The 19,064-nt window shown below is 43.6% G+C and overlaps 2 protein-coding genes across 3 annotated transcripts in view; one reads left to right on the top strand and one right to left on the bottom strand.

Annotated features, from left to right (window-relative positions):
- PI4KA (phosphatidylinositol 4-kinase alpha) overlaps window positions 1-19,064 on the bottom strand; it is a 101,708-nt gene that overhangs the window by 45,842 nt on the left and 36,802 nt on the right. For both annotated transcript variants that reach the window (XM_087705713.1, XM_087705714.1), the window contains exons 20-23: window positions 5,766-5,874; window positions 4,014-4,150; window positions 1,064-1,197; window positions 236-318 (exon numbers count right to left, since the gene is read on the bottom strand). In XM_087705713.1, coding sequence (XP_087561839.1) covers window positions 236-318; window positions 1,064-1,197; window positions 4,014-4,150; window positions 5,766-5,874 — 463 coding nt within the window. The remainder of the gene's footprint in view (window positions 1-235; window positions 319-1,063; window positions 1,198-4,013; window positions 4,151-5,765; window positions 5,875-19,064) is intronic.
- On the top strand, window positions 9,333-17,570 carry SERPIND1 (serpin family D member 1). Its single transcript, XM_087705715.1, has 5 exons — window positions 9,333-9,391; window positions 11,851-12,767; window positions 13,948-14,221; window positions 14,823-14,967; window positions 16,713-17,570. Exons 2-5 carry the CDS (start codon window positions 11,888-11,890, stop codon window positions 16,902-16,904), a joined length of 1,491 nt encoding a protein of 496 aa, XP_087561841.1. The 5' UTR covers window positions 9,333-9,391; window positions 11,851-11,887; the 3' UTR covers window positions 16,905-17,570.

Raw genomic sequence — 19,064 nt, 5'->3', positions numbered from 1 at the left:
ATTTGCTCATGTAGTTTTCTTATGTATAATGTACACCGAAGATGGCATTTTATTTCGTTGTACGAGATGCAATGGCAATAAAGTACTACTGTTATTAAATTACTTATTTGCATCCAAACAATTATGCCAAAAAAAATATATCACACCATGAGATGGCTTGGAATCTATTTATTGTGCAAGAGTTTGACCCAGGGGCCCACCTGATTTAAGGATGGTGGAATCAGAGTAGCCTTACCTGATTTGTCTTTCTGGATAGCTTTATCCTCAAAGTAATAAAACATCACTTGGAAACGATCTGGGTCTGTTGAACGTAGGACCCTAGCAGACCGGAAATCCGGAGTTAATTTCAACAAGATATACTTGAAAAAGATTTTTTATAAATTTGTTTGTCTGTCTGTCTGTCTGTCTGTCTGTCTATCTATCTATCCATATCTACCTATATATTCATCCATCTATCCAAATCTACCCATATATTCATCCATGTCTGTCTGTCTGTCTTTCTGTCTGTCTCTGTCTGTCTGTCTGTCTATCTATCTATCTATCTATCTATCTATCTATCTATCTATCTATCTATCTATCTATCTAATCTACCTATATATTCACCCATGTCTGTCTGTCTGTCTGTCTATCTATCTATCATGGATCTATCTATCTATGTCTACCTTTATATTCATTCATGTCTGTCTCTGTGTGTCTGTGTCTGTCCATATCTACCTATATATTCATCCATATCTATCATCTATCTATCTATCTATCTATCTATCTATCTATCTATCTATCTATCTATCTATCTATCTATCTATCTATCTATCCATCCATCCATCCATCCATCCATCCATCCATCCATCCATCCATCCATCCATCATCCATGCATCTCTCTCTCTCCCCCCCTCCTATCTCTTAACAACCTTGTTACTAACTTATCAACTGCTGTGATTCACTTAACAATCGAGAAAAGAAAGGTTGTAAAATGAGGCAAAACTCACTGAACTGTCTTGCTTAGCAATGGAAGTTTTGGGCTCAATTGTGACCGCCACCCCGGAGGCAGCGTTTCAAGACATACCTCATGCATTCTAGGCGATATACGGAAAGCAGGTAGGTAGACATGGCGAAATCCAATTTATTGATCAGGGCTGACACTTCAGGAGGCGGATCCAGAAGGTTTATGATGGTGCTCCTCAATTCATTCAGTTCAGCCTAAAGAATAGAGAATAGAATAGAATTCTTTATTGGCCAACTGTGATTGGACACACAAGGAATTTGTCTTTGGTGCAGATGCTCTCAATGCAGTAATGGCATCCTCTTATCTTCTCTACCGGTTCGGTCGTGGGAGTGTGTGTCCGCGCACTCATTTTGCTGACATGCGGCACATCTGGCCATGTGCAGAACCTTCTGCGCATGCGCAGAAGGTCCGTGATATACGTCTGGGTGGGTGGGCGGAGCCTGAACAGGTGCGAACCAGCAGAATACCACATCTGTCTCAGTGTACGTGAAAGAAAAGACACATTTGTCACGAAACATAAGGTACAACACTTAATGATAGTCATAGGGTACAAATAAGCAATCAAATTATATTAGGAAACAATATAAATTATAAGGATACAAGCAACAAAGTTACAGTCATGTGGGAGGAGATGGGTGATAGGAACGATGAGAAGACTAATAGTAATAGTAATGCAGACTTAGTCAATAGTTTGACAGCGTTGTGGGAATTAGTTGTTTAGCAGAGTGATGGCATGCAGGGAAAAAACTGTCTTTCTATTTAGCTGTCCAGGTGCGCAGCACCCTATAGCGTCATTGTGAGGGTAGGAGTCGAAACAATTGATGTCCAGGATGTGAGGGGTCTGTAGATATTTTCACAGCCCTCTTTTTGACTCGTGCAGTTCTAATTATCCCTTGAAGTTTGTGTCTGTCTTGTTGGGGGGCGGAACCAAACCAGACAGTTATATATATATATATATATGAAATTTAGGAATAAAAAGAAATATACAAGCGACTCGCTGGAGTGGCTGTTTGTGGCCAGAGGTCATCTATTAGCCCCTTAAGGCTGTCCAGATCCTTGACAAGCCTAAGACCCTCACCATCTCCCCAAAAGTGAGCCGCCCCAGAGTTAAAGATAAATTTTACTAACGAATAAATGAAAAGAAAGAAGTAAACTTCATGGAGCACAAATAAGGCTGGCTGAGAAGTGGGGTTGAATCGCCGCTGCAGGAAGGCATCGCTTCTCTCTTTCAAACAATGAGGATTGGAGGGGAGGAACATCAAAGCATTTGGTGACCCAAGGACAGGACTCAAATATTTGAAAAGCAGATTTCCCAGAGAGAAGATAAACATGGGCGTTAGAAGGCTTGGAAGGGGCGAGGAGCAAGAATGCTGATGCTGGGTAATGCAACTCAACACAGGTCAGGATACAGGCTGTTAATCAAAAGGAAGAATCTCCCTGGAATGTTTAGTATATCAGCACCAGCCCTGGAGCTCTAATGTAATTTTTCTTTCTTTCTTTCTTTCCCTTTCTTTCCTTTCTTTGCTTCTACCTACCATATCTATCTATCTATCTATCTATCTATCCATCCATCCATCCATCCATCCATCCATCCATCCATCATCTATATCTATCATCTGTCCATCCATCTAATCCATCCATAAAATCTCTGTCTGTCTATTTAACATCTGTAACTATCATCTATATATCTGTCTATCATCTACAGTATATCTACCTATCAATCTATGTCTATGTCTCTGCCTGCCTGCTTATCTATTATCTATCTCTGTGTGTCTGTGTGTCTGCCTGCCTGCCTGCCTGCCTACCTACCTACCCAATCTACCTACCTACCCACCTACCTACCTATCTATCATCTATCTCTCTATCACATCTATTCATCTGTCATCTATCTATCTATCTATCTATCTATCTATCTATCTATCTATCTATCTATCTATCATCTATCTATCATCTCTCTCTATCACATCTATTCATCTGTCATCTATTCTATCCATCTGTCATCTAATCTATCCATCTGTCATATAATCTATCTATCTATCTATCTATCTATCTATCTATCTATCTATCTATCTATCTATCTATCTATCTATCCAATCTATCATCTATGTGTCCAATCTATCCATCTGTCATCCTATCTATCTATCTATCTATCTATCTATCTATCTATCTATCTATCTATCTATCTATCTATCTATCTATCATCTATCTATCTATCTATCTATCTATCTATCTATCTATCTATCTGTCTATCATCTCTCTCTCTCTATCACATCTATCCATCTGTCATCTATTCTATCTCTCTCTCTCACACACACATACACACACACATCTATTCATCTGTCATCTATTCTATCTATTCTATCTATCTCTCCATCTATCTCTCTATCTATCTCTCTATCTATCTCTCTATCTATCTATCATCTATCTATCTATCTAATCTATCCATCTGTCATCTAATCTATCCATCTGTCATCTAATCTGTCTATCTATCTATCTATCTATCTATCTATCTATCTATCTATCTATCTATCTATCTATCATCTATCCAATCTATCATCTATCTATCCAATCTATCCATCTGTCATCTAATCTATCTATCTATCATCTATCTATCTATCTATCTATCTATCTATCTATCTATCTATCTTTCTATCATCTCTCTCTCTCTCTCTATCACATCTATCCATCTGTCATCTATTCTATCTCTCTCTCACACACACACATACACACACACATCTATTCATCTGTCATCTATTCTATCTATTCTATCTATCTATCTATCTATCTATCTATCTATCTATCTATCTATCTATCTATCTATCTATCTATCTATCTATCTAACCTATTCATGTGTCATCTACTATCTCTCTCTAATCTATCTATCTCATCTATTCATCTGTCTGTCTATCTGAGTTTCCCTCCACAGTTATGTTGTTATCAGGGTTTGATGGCGTGTGCTGCACACTGTTCCCTGGACAAGCAAAGGGGCAAAGGAGGAAGAGAGACTTACAGATGTGACGGTGTCATTTTTCATGGCAGAGTTATACTGAAGGACAGAACGGAGGGGCTCTTTGGTCGGGAAAGTCAGGAGTGGGGACTTGGTGGCGATCTCACAAACACCCTCGTACCACTCTTCGGGCCAAAGACCTGAAGTGACATTGGGAGAAAAGAATTAAAAGCAAAAGAAGGGTAAATATTATTTCTGGACCGGCTCAGGAGGCCTCCAGGTCACCCGGAGCTATTTTGATCAACACTCTGGATTCCACCGGAGTCTAATAAAGCTTGTGTTAAATGGCTAGGAACAAGCCCCCATCAAACCATGATGTCTTGCCTAGGTTTCTTTCCAAACAAACCACTGATTCCTAACGTAACAAAAACAACCCGCTCTCAAATGACTTGGAGCAGAAGATTTTGTTAGGCTTCACCAAATCACAGAGCAGACTCCTTGTCCCAACAAAAAAAACCCTTTTTATGAAGTTCATGTGAATTCCTCTCATTCACATCCAGCAAAGTCCCGGCAAAAAGTCTTTCAAGGGTGAGTTTATAACCACAGACCTTATCAGGCTTGGAGAGCTGCCAGGCCGATATCTTCCAAACGCAACAGCTGTACAAGAAAATACTTGGCAAAAAGTCTCTGAGAGACACAAACAAATATTCACACTAATGAAACAAACGAATTGTCTCCTGCAAACTCCACTCCTCTTTCACTCCTCTTTATTCCCTATAGGAGGGGCCATTCACTGTCCACCTGTGCCTTTGCTCCTGAGTAAAGGCACTTGTTCCTGTGCTGTTCCCTTCTCCTGGCAGTTCTGTGCTTGCGCACATCCGGAACAGGCTCCAGCTGTTCTTCTGCCCCACTGATGCCTGACTCTGAAGGCAGCTGGTAATTGTCGGATGGCCCTGGCCCCCTCTCTGCCTCTGATACAGAGCCCTCATGTGAGCCTTGCCCAGACTCCAGGACAGGCCCATGTTCCTCCCCAACCTCCTCACTGTCTGATTCTGCTGCCAGCTCTGCTGGCCACTGGAGAGCCACAACACCATCTGTGTTAAAAATGAACTCAACAGATGGGGGGGGGGGGACCTGCCACTACTTAACTCCTGGGTACAATACAGGTCCTTTCAGCAATTCCAAGAAGTTTCCACACACATTTGCACTATCCAGATGAGCCTCCAAATGGCCTCAGCGACTCTCAGGAAGAGCGCTAACAACTGGAGGACTGCCAAGGAATATAAATTCTTCCATCTTCCACCATTAAATCGGAAACGAAGAAGCTTCTCGGATGAGAAGCAAAACTTTTCAAGGAAAAAAAACCTGTCCAGTTGCCATTCAAAAAAAAGCACCCTTCTAATATATAAAAAGAAATTAGAACGTGTAGAAATGGATAGAGTAACATTCAAAATTAAGGAGATGGAAGAAACCAAATACTTTTTAACATGGGATTGGCCACAACAGATTTCTTAATCTGGTCCCAAGCTGTTTCAGATCCAAGAAAAAAAATGCTCCTTTTTTGGGGGGGGGGGGTGTTGTTCCTTCGGATTTAGGTCTTATTTCCCAGCACTAATTATTGTACTGCAATATTTACAATACTATACAATGACAATTGAGCCAACACGTTGGCTGAGTTATCCCTGTAAAGTTGAGTTCAAAACTAATGAAGCTCTTTTAAATATGACACAGGGCAGTTAGCCCATCAATTTTCTTCTGCTCCCAGTCAAATTCTCTCTCTCTTCATGCAGGTTCAGATGAAGACTCCGGTCTTACCTGAACCCTCCACGGCAAACCCCATCAGCACCGAATACAGCCAGAAGTCGCGGAAGAGTTTCTGCAATCGTGGTTTGGCTTCCTTGATTGGCGGCAAACGTCTGGTGAGCTAGCAACGAAATAACAGGTTTTAAACGTCTGTTTACAGGAGGGGAACAAACCAAACTTCGCTAGTTAGCAATACAAATGGAATAATACACTGATTTTTTTTTTATCCTACCCATCTTGGCTTCTAAAGCTTAAGGGAATAAAATCACCTCCAAATTCAGTTATGTCAGCCTAACAATGACTGTGGTCCAGCTAAAAACGTATCATCCAAGAAGTTTCTTCCCAACTTCTTCTTCAAGGTCTATGGAGATTTTTGCTAAAATATTAGCAAACAGGTTGATGTTAGTTATACAACAACTGATCCACAATGATCAAACTGGTTTTATACAAGGGAGACAAATGAGAAGTAATGTAAGACAAATGGTTAATATATTGGAGTATCTGGGAAGAATAACCAAGTCCCCGCAGCGCTCATATTTCTGGACGCAGAGAAAGCATTTGATCGAGTGAATTGGCAATTTTTAATGAAAATAATACAAAAGATGCAAATTGGAGAGCATTTTATACAATCTATCAAGGCAATACACCAGGAACAAACAGCACAAATTACAGTTAATGGTAGTTTCACAGAACCTTTTAAAATTGAAAAAGGTACACGACAGGGTTGTCCCCTATCTCCATTAATGTTCATTTTAACCCTGGAGTTATTGTTGAATAAAATACGGGGGTCAGATGAGTTACAGGGAATTAAGATTAGACATCACGAATACAGATTACGAGCATTTGCGGACGACTTGGTTGTAACTTTAACCCAACCAGGGAAATCTACTAAGGCCTTAATGAATATGATTAATCAATATGGTCAAGTATCTGGGTTTAAAATAAATTTAGGCAAAACAAAGATGTTAGGTAAAAATATGAACCTTCTGGGTTTTTTGTTTTGTTTTGAAGACCTTTCACTTCTCATTCAAGAAGCTTCTTCAGCTCTGACTGGATGGTGGGTGTTGGGAGTATACTCCTAGTTGTGGGTAGGCAATATAGATTCGTATACAATAATAAATGGTCAATGTTGCTTTAAATGGGTGAATGTATTTATCAGCTGTAATTAACTTTGCAATAAGAGGGAGTCAGGAAAGCTCTCTCTCTCTCTCTCTCTCTCTCTCTGCTTGTCCTATGCTTGATAACTACTTGCTCGCTTGATAACTGGAAGGTGAACTGCAACTGTAAGCAATTGTTTGTTCTTTGAATTGTGTTTGGACAAATATCTACTATCACTGCTTGTGAAGCTATTATTAGTAGTAAAGCTACTTGTTTTTACTGGCAGTGTCTGAGACGCTATTCGTGTGTTTCTTCTACTAGCAACGTTCCTTCTCTCTCTAGCTGTACATTCCACTGCGCTACTTTCTGTCTCCCAACGGAGATACCCCTAACAGTGGGGCATGGAAGGATTTATATTCCTTGTAGACAGCTGGTCATCTGCATCCTGTTAGAGGTTCGTTGAGGCCATTTGGAGGTTTCTCTGTGTCCTCAGGGTCACCTGAGTGGTGCAAATGGTTCCTGTAGTCTGCAATTTTTTTCTTCTGGAAATCCATTCCTACTCCCACACCATTCAAAGGGGGTTCATCCCAAATTGTGTAGCTAAAAGTCTGTAAAGTGAAGTCTTCCACAGAAAAAACAAGGAAGTGCAGTTGCCTCCTGAAAAAGCATCTATGCGACAGCCATTGTTATACAGATTAACTGAGTTGGAAAGGGACCTTGTAGGTCATCTAGTCCAACCCTCCACCCAAGCAGGAGACCCTACACCATTTCTGACAGATGGCTGGCCAGCCTCTTCTTGAAAGCTTCCAGTGATGAAGCTCCCACAATTTCTGAAGGCAACTTGTGTTCCATGGGTTGACTGTTCTCTGATCTTGCTATCTTCCATGACAAATGATACGAATTTTTGGTTTTAGGCTCAACTGTTTCAAAAGATCTTTTCTGTCCTGCTTTACGAAGTAGAGAGTTGGTCTCTGGCAGAAAACCACTTGAAGAAACTAGGAGCATTTGAAATGTGGATTTGAAGATGGCTGTTACATATAAGTTGGGTTGCCGAAATCAGAATTGAGGAGATGATAACCCACCTGGGAAAGCCAAGGGAAATCATCAAAGCCATTAAAAGGCAAAAGAAGATTTTGGACATGTGATGCGACACCCAGAAAAATACAGCATCCTTCATTTAATCCTCCAGGGAAAGATTGAAGACAAATGAGTTCCAGGCAGAAGAAGAACATCATGGCTTCAAAACCTAAAGGGACTAGTTTGGACAAAACCCAGCAACACTTTTTCATGCGGCTGTTGAGAAAAATAGGATTGCCAACATGATCGCCAACGTCGGATGAGGGATATGGCAGAAGAAGAAGTTTCAAAAGAATTGCCAAGCCTATGGGGAATTTTCCCATCCTTCCCATAGTACCAAAGCATATTCATTTATTCAAGGTTTCTTTTTACTGCTGGAATCAGGATGGACTCCCAGCTGTTGACGATCCACAGAATCAAAAACAAGAGAATGCCACTGTTATTATATACCAGTGCCTAAACAAAGCAAGATACCATGCAACCACAGAAAATCCATTTAATATTCAGTGACATCAGCTGTAATATATATATATATATGTGTGTGTGTGTGTGTGTGTCTGTGTGTCTGTGTTGCATTTGTGCTGATAAATAAATAAAGGGAGACTAGTATAAATCTATTTCAAGCTATTTAGCTCTCATCAGCTAGCCATACCCTTACTGGGAATCGAACCTGAGCTGTATTACATATTAGGCAATTGTATTAGCCACTAACCCACAGGCTCTCCTTCAGGCTCCCCTTCTTTATCAGCTAGGCCAGGGAAATAGGTATGTATTGTGTCACAACCCCTGGTATGCCCAAATATGGGAGGGAGCATACTGCTTCCCTATTTCGTGGCTAATATAACTGCCTAATATGTAATACAGCCCAGGTTCGATTTCCAGTAAAGGTATGGCTAGCTGATGAGAGCTAAATAGCTTGAAATAGATCTATACTAGTCTCCCTTTATTTATTTAGCAGCACAATTGCAACACAAATGTAACAAGGCAACATAAAAAATGGCTTTCTGCCTGGAAGGCTCCCAGAGTGAGCTGATAGACAGAAAAGGGAAGCAGTATGCTCCCTCCCATATTTGGGCATAACAGCGGTTGTGACACAATATCTATCTATCTATCTATCTATCTATCTATCTATCTATCTATCTATCTATCTATCTATCTATCTATCTATCTATCTATCTATCTATCTATCTATGAATACACAATGTGGAAGATAGAAATATTTTATTTGCTCCTATCTGTAGAAGAACAATGTTTTTTTTAAAAAAGAATATAATCAGAAACAGAGCAAGAAATCAACTTTCAGAAACAGCACCCATCAGGAATTTCAGCTGACAGGGTGAGTGATTGATTTACAGTGTGTTTACTTTAGCAAGCACCCAGCAGCATCAAAGTTCAGGCTGAAATATTTTCAGTTGCCTGTCTCGCAAAAGCCTTGGTGAGCCTTCCCTTCGTCAACAGAAGAGGTAAGGAACATTAAATCATCTTTTTTTGGGTGGGGGGAGGTGGATTAAAAATAAATAAAGAAGCTCAGGTATTTTTTTAGAGTGAAACTGAGACAGATGAATTCAACGGTTGCCACTCCAGGCAGCTGTTTTGTCGTTAAATCCGATCATACTGTTGCCATGAACAATTGGACGATGATGGAATTCAACTGCTGGGTTTTACTTATTTTGGGGGTATGGCTATGTCTAGTTTAATAAAAAGAAGGACTAGGGGAGACATGATAGCAGTGTTCCAATATCTCAGGGGTTGCCACAAAGAGGGAGTCAAACTATTCTCCAAAGCCCCTGAAGACAGGACAAGAAGCAATGGGTGGAAACTCATTAAGGAGAGAAGCAATTTAGGAGAAATTTCCTGACAGTTAGAACAATTAATCAGTGGAACAAATTGCCTCCAGAAGTTGTGAATGCTCCAACACTGGAAGTTTTTAAGAAGTTGTTGGATAACCATTTGTCTGAAGTGGTGTAGGGTTTCCTGCCTAAGCAGGGGGTTGGACTAGAAGACCTCCAAGATCCTTTCCAACTCCGATATTCTATTCTATTTTGATGCTACGCTGCTGCTCAGCATAGCTTAGTGGGGAAAAACACAATGAAGACCAAGGTTTGTTTGTGGTCGTTGGGTTGCAAGAGAAAACTGTGTGAAGGGAGGACATTTAAATGGGTTTCCTCTAGGCAGTACCAGTGGCAAATCGGTTTGCACAGCAGAGAGTAAGAAGAGGTTGTTCGATGAATGAAGGTGAATCTACGTGTCTTCAGAATAATGTTGCAGGGTCCAATCTGGGTTGGTCACCGGGATCAGAGGTTTTGTCTTCCGAGCTTTCGGACTCGTACCAGAGCCCATCCTTGAGGAACTTCTGTCTATGTGTTGTTGTCCTGTGTACAGCTACTACGATTGTTGAACGAGTAGGCACAGAAACTTTTGTCAATCACTTCTCTGGCTGCTTTTGTCCCTGCTCGTCCGACAATCTTGGTACTGATGATTATTACCAAGTTTGGTAATGAAACGTCTGAAAGAAAACAAGCAAGCTCAGAGACAACCCAGGATCCCGCAGGGCATGACAATTTCTTTCTCAAATACATTCTGACTCAGGTCTGTGGTGTGAATCCACTATCTGATGAACTTTGTGCAATGCAAACCACACACACTTAGCCCAGTGTGTGTCTTGGAAGTCTGTTACATTCACCCACTCTTGAATATAAGTGATTCAAGTGTCCACCCCGGCAATTAGTCTCGAGAGATTCTCTGTCATCCAGGTCATGGTTGCCCCAAAGGTGCTTTTTTTCAGGAGACAACTGGACTTCCTTGTTTTTTCTTTTTCTTTTGAAGACATTTCATTTCTCATCCAAGGGGCTTCTTCAGTTCTGACTGGATGATGGGGAAAGGAAGGGTTTATATTCCTTGCAGATACGTAGATCTGCATCCTTTTAGAGGGTCGTTGAGGCCACTTGGGGGTTTGCCTAGGTCCTCAGGGTCACCTGAGTGATGCAAATGGTTCCTGTAGAGTGCAATTTTTTTTCCTCTGGAAATCCATTCCTGCTCCCACATCATTTAAAGGGGGTTCGTCCCAAATTGTGTAGCTAAAAGTCTGTAAAGTGAAAGTTTGTCTGTAAAGTTTTTTCTTCCAAAGAAAAAACATGAAAGTCCAGTTGTCTCCTGAAAAAAGCACCTATGCAATAGCCATTGTTATACAGATTAACAGAGTTGGAAGGGACCTTATAGGTCATCTTGTCCAACCCCTCCCCCCCCCCCCAAGTAGACTATACACCATTTCTGGCAGTCCAATCTCTTCTTGAAAGCTTCCAGTAGTGATGAAGCTCCCACAACTTTTGGAGGCAACTTCTGTTCCATGGGTTGATTGTTCTCACTGTCAGAAAATTCCTTCTTATTTCCAGGTTGAATCTCTCCTTGGTCAGTTTCCATCCATTCTACCTTGTATGGCCTTCAGGTGCTTTGGAAAATAGCTTGACCCCCTCCTCTCTGTGGCAGCCCCTCAAATATTGGAAGACTGCTATCCTGTCTCCCATGGTCCTTCTCTTCATTGGACTAGCCATGCCCAGTTCCTCAACCGTTCATCGTATGTTTCCACCTCCAGTCCCACAATCATCCTGGTTGCTCTTCTCTGCCCTCTTTCTAGAGTCTCAACATCTTTTTTACAGTGTGGTAACCAAAACTGGATGCAGTACTCTAGGTGTGGGCTTTATGGAGTGGGATTAGTACCTCTCTTGATCTTGATTGTATCCCTCTGTTACTGCAATTTAGGATTGCATTGGCTTTTTTGGGCTGCCGCTGCAGACTGTTTACAATTCATTGATTCAAACATCCCAACCGTATCTAGTGGACTTCACTCTTTAGAACCCAAATTGTAATTTTCATACCGTACTAAGAGAATCATGTAAAAACCTGTGCCAATCCTTTTGTCTAGATCTCATTCGAAGGACCCTGTTTCCAGCTCGAAGAAGATGAAGTTCTTCTGGGGCTCAGCGGTCTTCTCGCTCGCCATCTCCTTGGTCTGGTGTGGCATCAAGGACCTTCATGGGCACTTTGACCAGGTGGGCGAGGAGAGCCAGCCCCTCCAGCCTCGTGGCCTTCTCAGGAACGAATCCTTTCGGGTGACGAATCTGTCCCCCGAATTCCATCAAGAAAACACCGTGACCAAAGACTTGAGCATGGAAGAAGAGGAGGAGGAGGAGGACTACCTGGACTTCGACAAGCTCTTCGGTGAAGATGACTACATCGATATCATCGACAGCATTCCGGAAACAATTTCTCACGTCGACCAAGGAAACGTGCTGACCCTCTTCCGTGGGAAGACCAGAATCCAACGTCTCAACATATTGAATGCCTATTTCGGCTTAGACCTCTACCGAACCCTTCGGGACCATGTCAACTCTTCCGATAATATCTTCCTGGCTCCGGTTGGCATCTCCACCGCCATGGCCATGGTTTCGTTGGGACTGAGAGGACCAACGCGGGAGGAAGTCTTCAACATTCTCGGTTTCGAAGACTTTGTGAACACCAGTTCCACGTACGACTACCTGACGATTCACAACCTCTTCCACAAACTCACGCACCGGCTCTTCCGGAGGAATTTTGGCTACACCCTCCGTTCGGTCAACGACCTCTACATCCAAAGGCAGTTTTCCATCCTGAGTGAGTTCAAGGACAATATGAAAAAATACTATTTTGCCGAGGCTCAGCTGGCCGACTTCTCCGACCCAACCTTCATTAAGAACGCTAACGAGCGAATCCTAAAGCTCACCAAAGGCTTAATTAAAGATGCGCTCGTTAATGTGCACCCCGACACGCTGGTGATGATCCTCAACTGCTTGTACTTCAAAGGTAAGGAAAGAAATAAGAAGACAGGATAATAATGGAAGGGACCTGGGAGGTCTTCTAGTCCAGTGTTTGTCAACCTTGGCAACTTGAAGATGTCCGGACTTCAACTCCCAGAATTCCCCAGCCAGCGAATGCTGGCTGGGGAATTCTGGGAGTTGAAGTCCGGACATCTTCAAGTTGCCAAGGTTGACAAACACTGTTCTAGTCCACTCCCCCCTACCTATTGCAGATCTCACTGGAGGCTAAAACATTTGGGCTCAATTATGGTCATTAAGTTGAGGACTACTTAAGTGAAACAGTTAAACGTGGTCAGGCGCCGGAAAAGAATTATGAACTCTTGTTTTCATTGTTGTTACATGTGATCTTAGCCAAAAGGCCCAAATATAATTTTATCATATTTTACCTATGTCTTAAATTATTGTACCTTATCCCAATTTCATTTTAGGCTGTATTTTATTCCAATTTCATTTTCAATCGTATTTTATTCCAATTTCATTTTCAATCGTATTTTATTCCAATTTCATTTTCAATCGTATTTTATTCCAATTCCATTTTAAATGTGCTTTTATCAAATTTTAGTAATTTGTTTTTGGAACTCTGCACTTTGATATGACCCAAAATGGCTGTGTGTGTGTGTGTTTGTGTGTTCCAGCATAACTCTGGAATGCCTCGAGCAAATTCAACCAAACTTGGTACACTTACTCTCTGGAAACAAATACTGAGGGGGTGGGTGGGTAAGACACCCCTAACACCTCTCAGGGTGTGTGTTCTGTTAAGATACAGCCTGTTGTGTCTTAAAACAGCTTCTACCGTACTGCCATAAAATGGCTTCTATTGTACTGCCGTAAAATGGCTTCTACTGTACAGCACAGTGGAGTTGCTTTGGTAATGGCTTCACAGTCCTCCACAAGGGGGATCCCACTTTCCTTGACCCTTCTGGGGGCCCAGAAGTGTCAAGGGTTTTCTGGGTTTTCTGTTTCTGTTACAGAAAACATCTGTAACTAATTTAATTGTTGCAGAACTTTTCTGCTTCTGGGTTTTCTGTTACAGAAAATATCTGTAACTAATTTAATTGTCACCGAAATCCTGGCTTTTTCCTGTCTAAATACAGGATTAGGATAAATAAATACCCGGGCAACGCCGGGTTATCAGCTAGTCAATAAATAAAGATTGTTGTTACCAGGAACCTGGGAAAACAAGTTTCCGGTAGAGGCGACCCACAAACAGACCTTCCGGTTGAACGAGAAAGAGACGGTGAAGGTACCTATGATGAAGATCAAAGCCAGCTTCTTGGCCACCGAAGACAACGAGCTGGACTGCAGAGTGTTGCAGCTGCCCTACGTGGGGAATATCAGCATGTTGATTGTGCTGCCCTATAAGCTGTCCGGCTTGAAGGCCCTGGAGAACCAACTTAGCCCCCAGGTGGTGGAGCGATGGCAGAAGAGCATGACCAATAGGTATCCTATTGCCATGGAAATCCTACACGGCAGCCTAAGTATCTCTCGCACTCTCCGATTCGGGTCTCAAATGGTGATTGTGGTCTGGGGGTTAAGGCGCCAGGCTAGAAAGCAAGAGACTGGGAGTTCTAGTCTTGCCTTAGGCATGGAAACCGGGTGAGGGACTTTGGGCCAATCAAAAGGAGATGGTGAGTTCTAGTCCCGGCTTATGCAGGAAAGCCAGCTGGGTGACTTTTGGGCCCATCAGCAGAAGATTGGGAGTTCTAGTTCCACCTTAGGTGAGAAAGCCAGCTGGGTTATTTTTGGGCTCATCAGCAGGAGACTGGGAGTTCTAGTTCCACCTTAGACAGGAAAGCCAGCTGGTTGGCCTTTGGGCCAATCACCAGGAGACTGGGAGCTCTAGTTCCACCTTAGGTGGGAAAGCCAGCTGGGTGATTTTGGGGCCCATGAACAGGAGACTGGGAGTTCTAGTTCTACCTTAGGCAGGAAAGACAGTTGGGGCACTTTCGGACCAATCACCAGGAGACTGGCGCTAAGCAAATGATCCATAAAAGAACAGACTTGAATCAGTTCATGTTTTAACTTCTCATTCTTCCTCTAGGACCCGCGAAGTTGTGATGCCCAGATTTAAGCTGGAGAAGAGCTACGACTTGATCGAAACGCTGCAAGAAATGGGGATCGTGGAGCTGTTCACCCCGGGGGGCAACTACTCCGGCATCTCAGAGGAAAAGATCACCATCAATAAGGTTCATCCAGCGTTGGCACCAATAAAAACTCCAGAGATTTAAAAAAAAACTTTTGCGCGGGAGACGGAGGAGGAGAATTATTTGGTTGAGGTTTAGGTGCTGTAGTCAGAAGTAGGCTAAGAGAAACGTTCTCTGTTTTTGAGATTGATAGGTCGGGAAAAAAAAGAACTTTATCAGAGAGCGAAAGACAGACGCAGAGAAAAGGGAGAGAGAGAATAAGAGAGAAAACGTAGATGGGCAGGAAATTTTTTTTTTAATAATAGCCGCGTTAGAAAATTATTGGCTACTTCAGTAATCAGGTGCATGGCTGAACTGCAGCACCTTAGATAGAACATCTATTTATTTACCTACTTATTTTGATTTTTAGGCCAGCTTTATTACTTTATAAATACCCGAAGGCAGCAAATATACATTGTACTGCTGCCTCCTCCTTTTTTCCCCACAACAACCTTGTGAGGTGGGTTGAGCTGAGAGAGAGGGAGGGAGGGAGGGAGGGATTGGCCCAAAGTCACCTATCTGGCTTTCATGCCTAAAACTGGACTAGGAGTCCCAGTGTCCTGGTGATTGGCAGAAAGTCATTCAAACAACTTTCATTAATTAGACTTTTTATACCGCTTCATAGGGCTTTCAGCCCTCTCTAAGCAGTTTACAATTTTTTTTTTAGCAAATTGAGTCAGCAATTTGCCCCCACAGTCCGGGTCCTCATTTCACCCACCTCGGAAGGATGGAAGGCTGAGTCGACCTTGAGCCAGTGAGATTTGAACCGCTGAACTGCAGATCACAGTCAGCTAAAGTGGCCTGCAGTACTGCACCCTAACCACTGCACCACCTCGGCTCTTTCATGCCTAAGGCAGGACTAGAACTCCCACTCTCCTGGTGAATGGCCCAAAGCCACCCAGCCGACTTTTATGCTGAAGGTGGGACTAGAGCTCCCAGTCTCCTGGTGATTGGCCCAAAGTCACCCAGTTGGTGGGATGAGAACTAAGGATCTCTTGATGATTGGCCCAAAGTCACCCAGTCGATTTTTACACCCAAGGAAGGACTAGAACTTCCACTTTCTTGGTGATTGATCCAAAGTCAGCCAGTTGGCAGGATGAGAATACAGGATCTCTTGATAATTGGTCCAAGGCAGGACTAGAATTCCCACTCTCCTGGTGATTATAGCAATAGCAATAGCAGTTAGACTTATATACCGCTTCATAGGGCTTTCAGCCCTCTCTAAGCGGTTTACAGAGTCAGCATATTGCCCCCAACAACAATCCGGGTCCTCCTTTTACCCACCTCGGAAGGATGGAAGGCTGAGTCAACCCTGAGCCGGTGAGATTTGAACAGCCGAACTGCAGAACTGCAGTCAGCTGAAGTAGCCTGCAGTGCTGCATTTAACCACTGCGCCACCTTGGCTCTTGATTGGCCCAAAGTCACCCAGCCGACTTTTATACTGAAGGGGAAACTAGAACTCTACTCTCCTGGTGATTGGCCCAAAGCCACCCAGCTGACTTCCCTGCCTAAGGCGGGACTAGAACTCCCAGTCTCCTGGTGATTGGCCCAAAGTCACCGAGTTGGTGGGATGAGAACTTCGGGTCTCTTGGTGACTGGCCCAAAGTCACCCCAGCCGACTTCCATGCCTGTGGCAGGTCTAGAACTCCCAGTCTCCTGGTTTCCAGGTCAGCGCCTTCGCCGCCTCATCAAACCTTATCGTGCTTCTTTCGTCCTACTTCTCAATTATTTAATCTTCCTTTTGACAGTTCAATCATCAAGGGACCATCACGGTGAACGAGGAAGGGACCGAGGCTGCCTCCGTGACCACTGTGGGGTTTATGCCCCTTTCAGCTCAAATCCGCTTCGTCATCGATCACCCGTTCCTCTTTATGATCTACGAACACCGTACCAGCTGCCTGCTCTTCTTGGGCAGAGTTGCCAACCCTAGCAAGCATTAAGAGGGGAGAATCCGTGGGGACAACTGCATGTCGAAACCTTTTAGATTTATTTACACGATTACTAGTTTTTATAGGCAGAGGGAGAGCTCAGGTGAATCACCGCACGGCTTTCCTCCCACCCCCCACCCTCCCCCTAAGCTGGTACGGGTAGTCCTCGACTTACAACCCCAATTGAGCCCAACCACATGCCTGTTGCTAAGCGAAACGTTTGTTAAGTGACCTTGGCCCCGTTTTGCGACTCTTCTTGCCACCGCTGTTAAGTGAATCGCTGCGGCGGTGAAAATGAGGAACACGGCTGCGAAGTCAATCTGGCTTCCCCGTGGATTTGGCTTGGCCGGAAGGTCGCTAAAGGGGATCGTTTGCAACCGTCGTAAGTAGGAACCAGTGGCCAAGCACCTGAATTTTGATCGTGCGGCCACGGAGAACCTGCAATGGTCGTAAGTGTGAAAAGCAGCCAGGAGTCCCCCTTTTTTTTCCAGTGCTGTTGTCACTACGAATAGTCACAAAATGAATAATTGTTAAGTGGAGGATTACCTGTATCTCCCAGATGTGTTAAGGTGGCCACCTCCAGAACAGCGGCCTCAACACATCTGGCAAATGCCCTATTGGGGAAAATTTGCTAAGGATTGTGCAACGTTGCCTAAATAAAAATATTACAACAGAGAATGATTACATGAGAATTTGTACACGTCGGCTGTTGCCCCAAAGCCATGATGGTGAACTTATGGTATGGGTGCCACAAGTGGCACCCAGGACCCTCTATATGGGCATGCAAGCCGTTGCCCCAGCCCAGCGCGCCTGCGCAGGGGTGGGATGCATAGGCAGGGGTCGCGCATGCGTGCATGGGGAGTGTGCGGAGCATGAGGTGGGAGGATTGCATGGGGGCGTGCACGCATGCACAGGCAGCAAGGCAGTTTTCTCAGTTGCAATGGATGGCTGGGAAAGTTGGACCATAAGGAAGGCTGAGCATCAAAGAATGGAGGCCTTGGAACTCCTTGCAAGTAGATGGGGAAGAAATGGAGGTAGGGACTGGTTTTATTTTCCTGGGCTCCAAGGTCACCGCAGGTGGGGACTGCAGCCAAGGAATTAAATCCTGGGGAGGAAAGCAATGGCAAATCTACACAGCATACAAAAAAGCAGAGGCATCATCCTGCCAACACAAGTGTGTCTAGTCAAGGCTGTGGTTTCCCCAGTTGCAATGGATGGCTGTGAAGGTTGGACCATAAGAAAGGCTGAGCGCCAAAGAATGGAGGCCTTTGAGCTCTGGTGCTGGAGAAGACTCCTGCAAATCCCTTGGACTGCAAGGCCATCCAACCGGTCAGTCCTAGAGGAGATCCACCCTGACTGTTCTTTAGAAGGCCAGATCCTGAAGAGGAAACTCAAAGACTTTGGCCACCTGATGAGAAGGAGGAAGGACTCCCTGGAGAAGAGCCTCATGCTGGGAACGATGGAGGGCAAAAGAAGAAGGGGACGGCAGAGAAGGAGGTGGCTGGATGGAGTCACCGAAGCAGTCGGCCTGAGCTTCAATGGACTCCAGAGGATGGGAGAGGACAGGAAGGCCTGGAGGAACGCTGTCCATGGGGTTGCGATGGGTCGGACACAACTTCACAACTAAGAACAAACATTTTATGGCCTGCTGGAATCTTATTCCCCCACAATCCTCAATTTCCTCCCTTTTTATAAATGCTTACTCGATCCATGGCTGTTAATATGCTCATTGGCAATTCAGCTGTAGGCAAAGATATTCCTGTACATATATCAAAATTGTCCTTTTAACCCGTCGTGAAGCACTCCTACCACCAAGGTTTAAGAAAAGAAGAGCCGAAGAAAAATACACAGGCAATCCCAACCGAGAACTCACGACATCACAAATTTTGCAAGGAAGCTAAATATTTGCTTTACAAACCCTTAAGGTAACCATTAACTTCTGTCAATACTCGGGAGGGTATTTGCTGAGTGACAGCAGTTGGGAGGGGCGGGGGGAGAAAAAAAATCAGATTAGAGCCTGTCTGACGAAACACAAAAGTGACTTTGAAGAACAGGTGGTCCTCAAGTTACGACCGCGACTGAGCCCAGAACTGATGCTGCTGAGTGAGAAATTGGTTAAGTCAGTTTTGGCCCATTTAACAACTTTCCTTGCCGTGCGTGTTAAGTGAATCA

Source organism: Thamnophis sirtalis, unplaced genomic scaffold (assembly GCF_051295495.1).
Source record: "Thamnophis sirtalis isolate CommonGarterSnake01/CBP01778 unplaced genomic scaffold, rThaSir2_p1.2 scaffold_2, whole genome shotgun sequence".
Taxonomy (NCBI): Eukaryota; Metazoa; Chordata; class Lepidosauria; order Squamata; family Natricidae; genus Thamnophis; species Thamnophis sirtalis.
The sequence above is the reverse complement of the archived record's forward strand: the minus strand, read 5'-3'. Positions and strand labels throughout refer to the sequence as shown.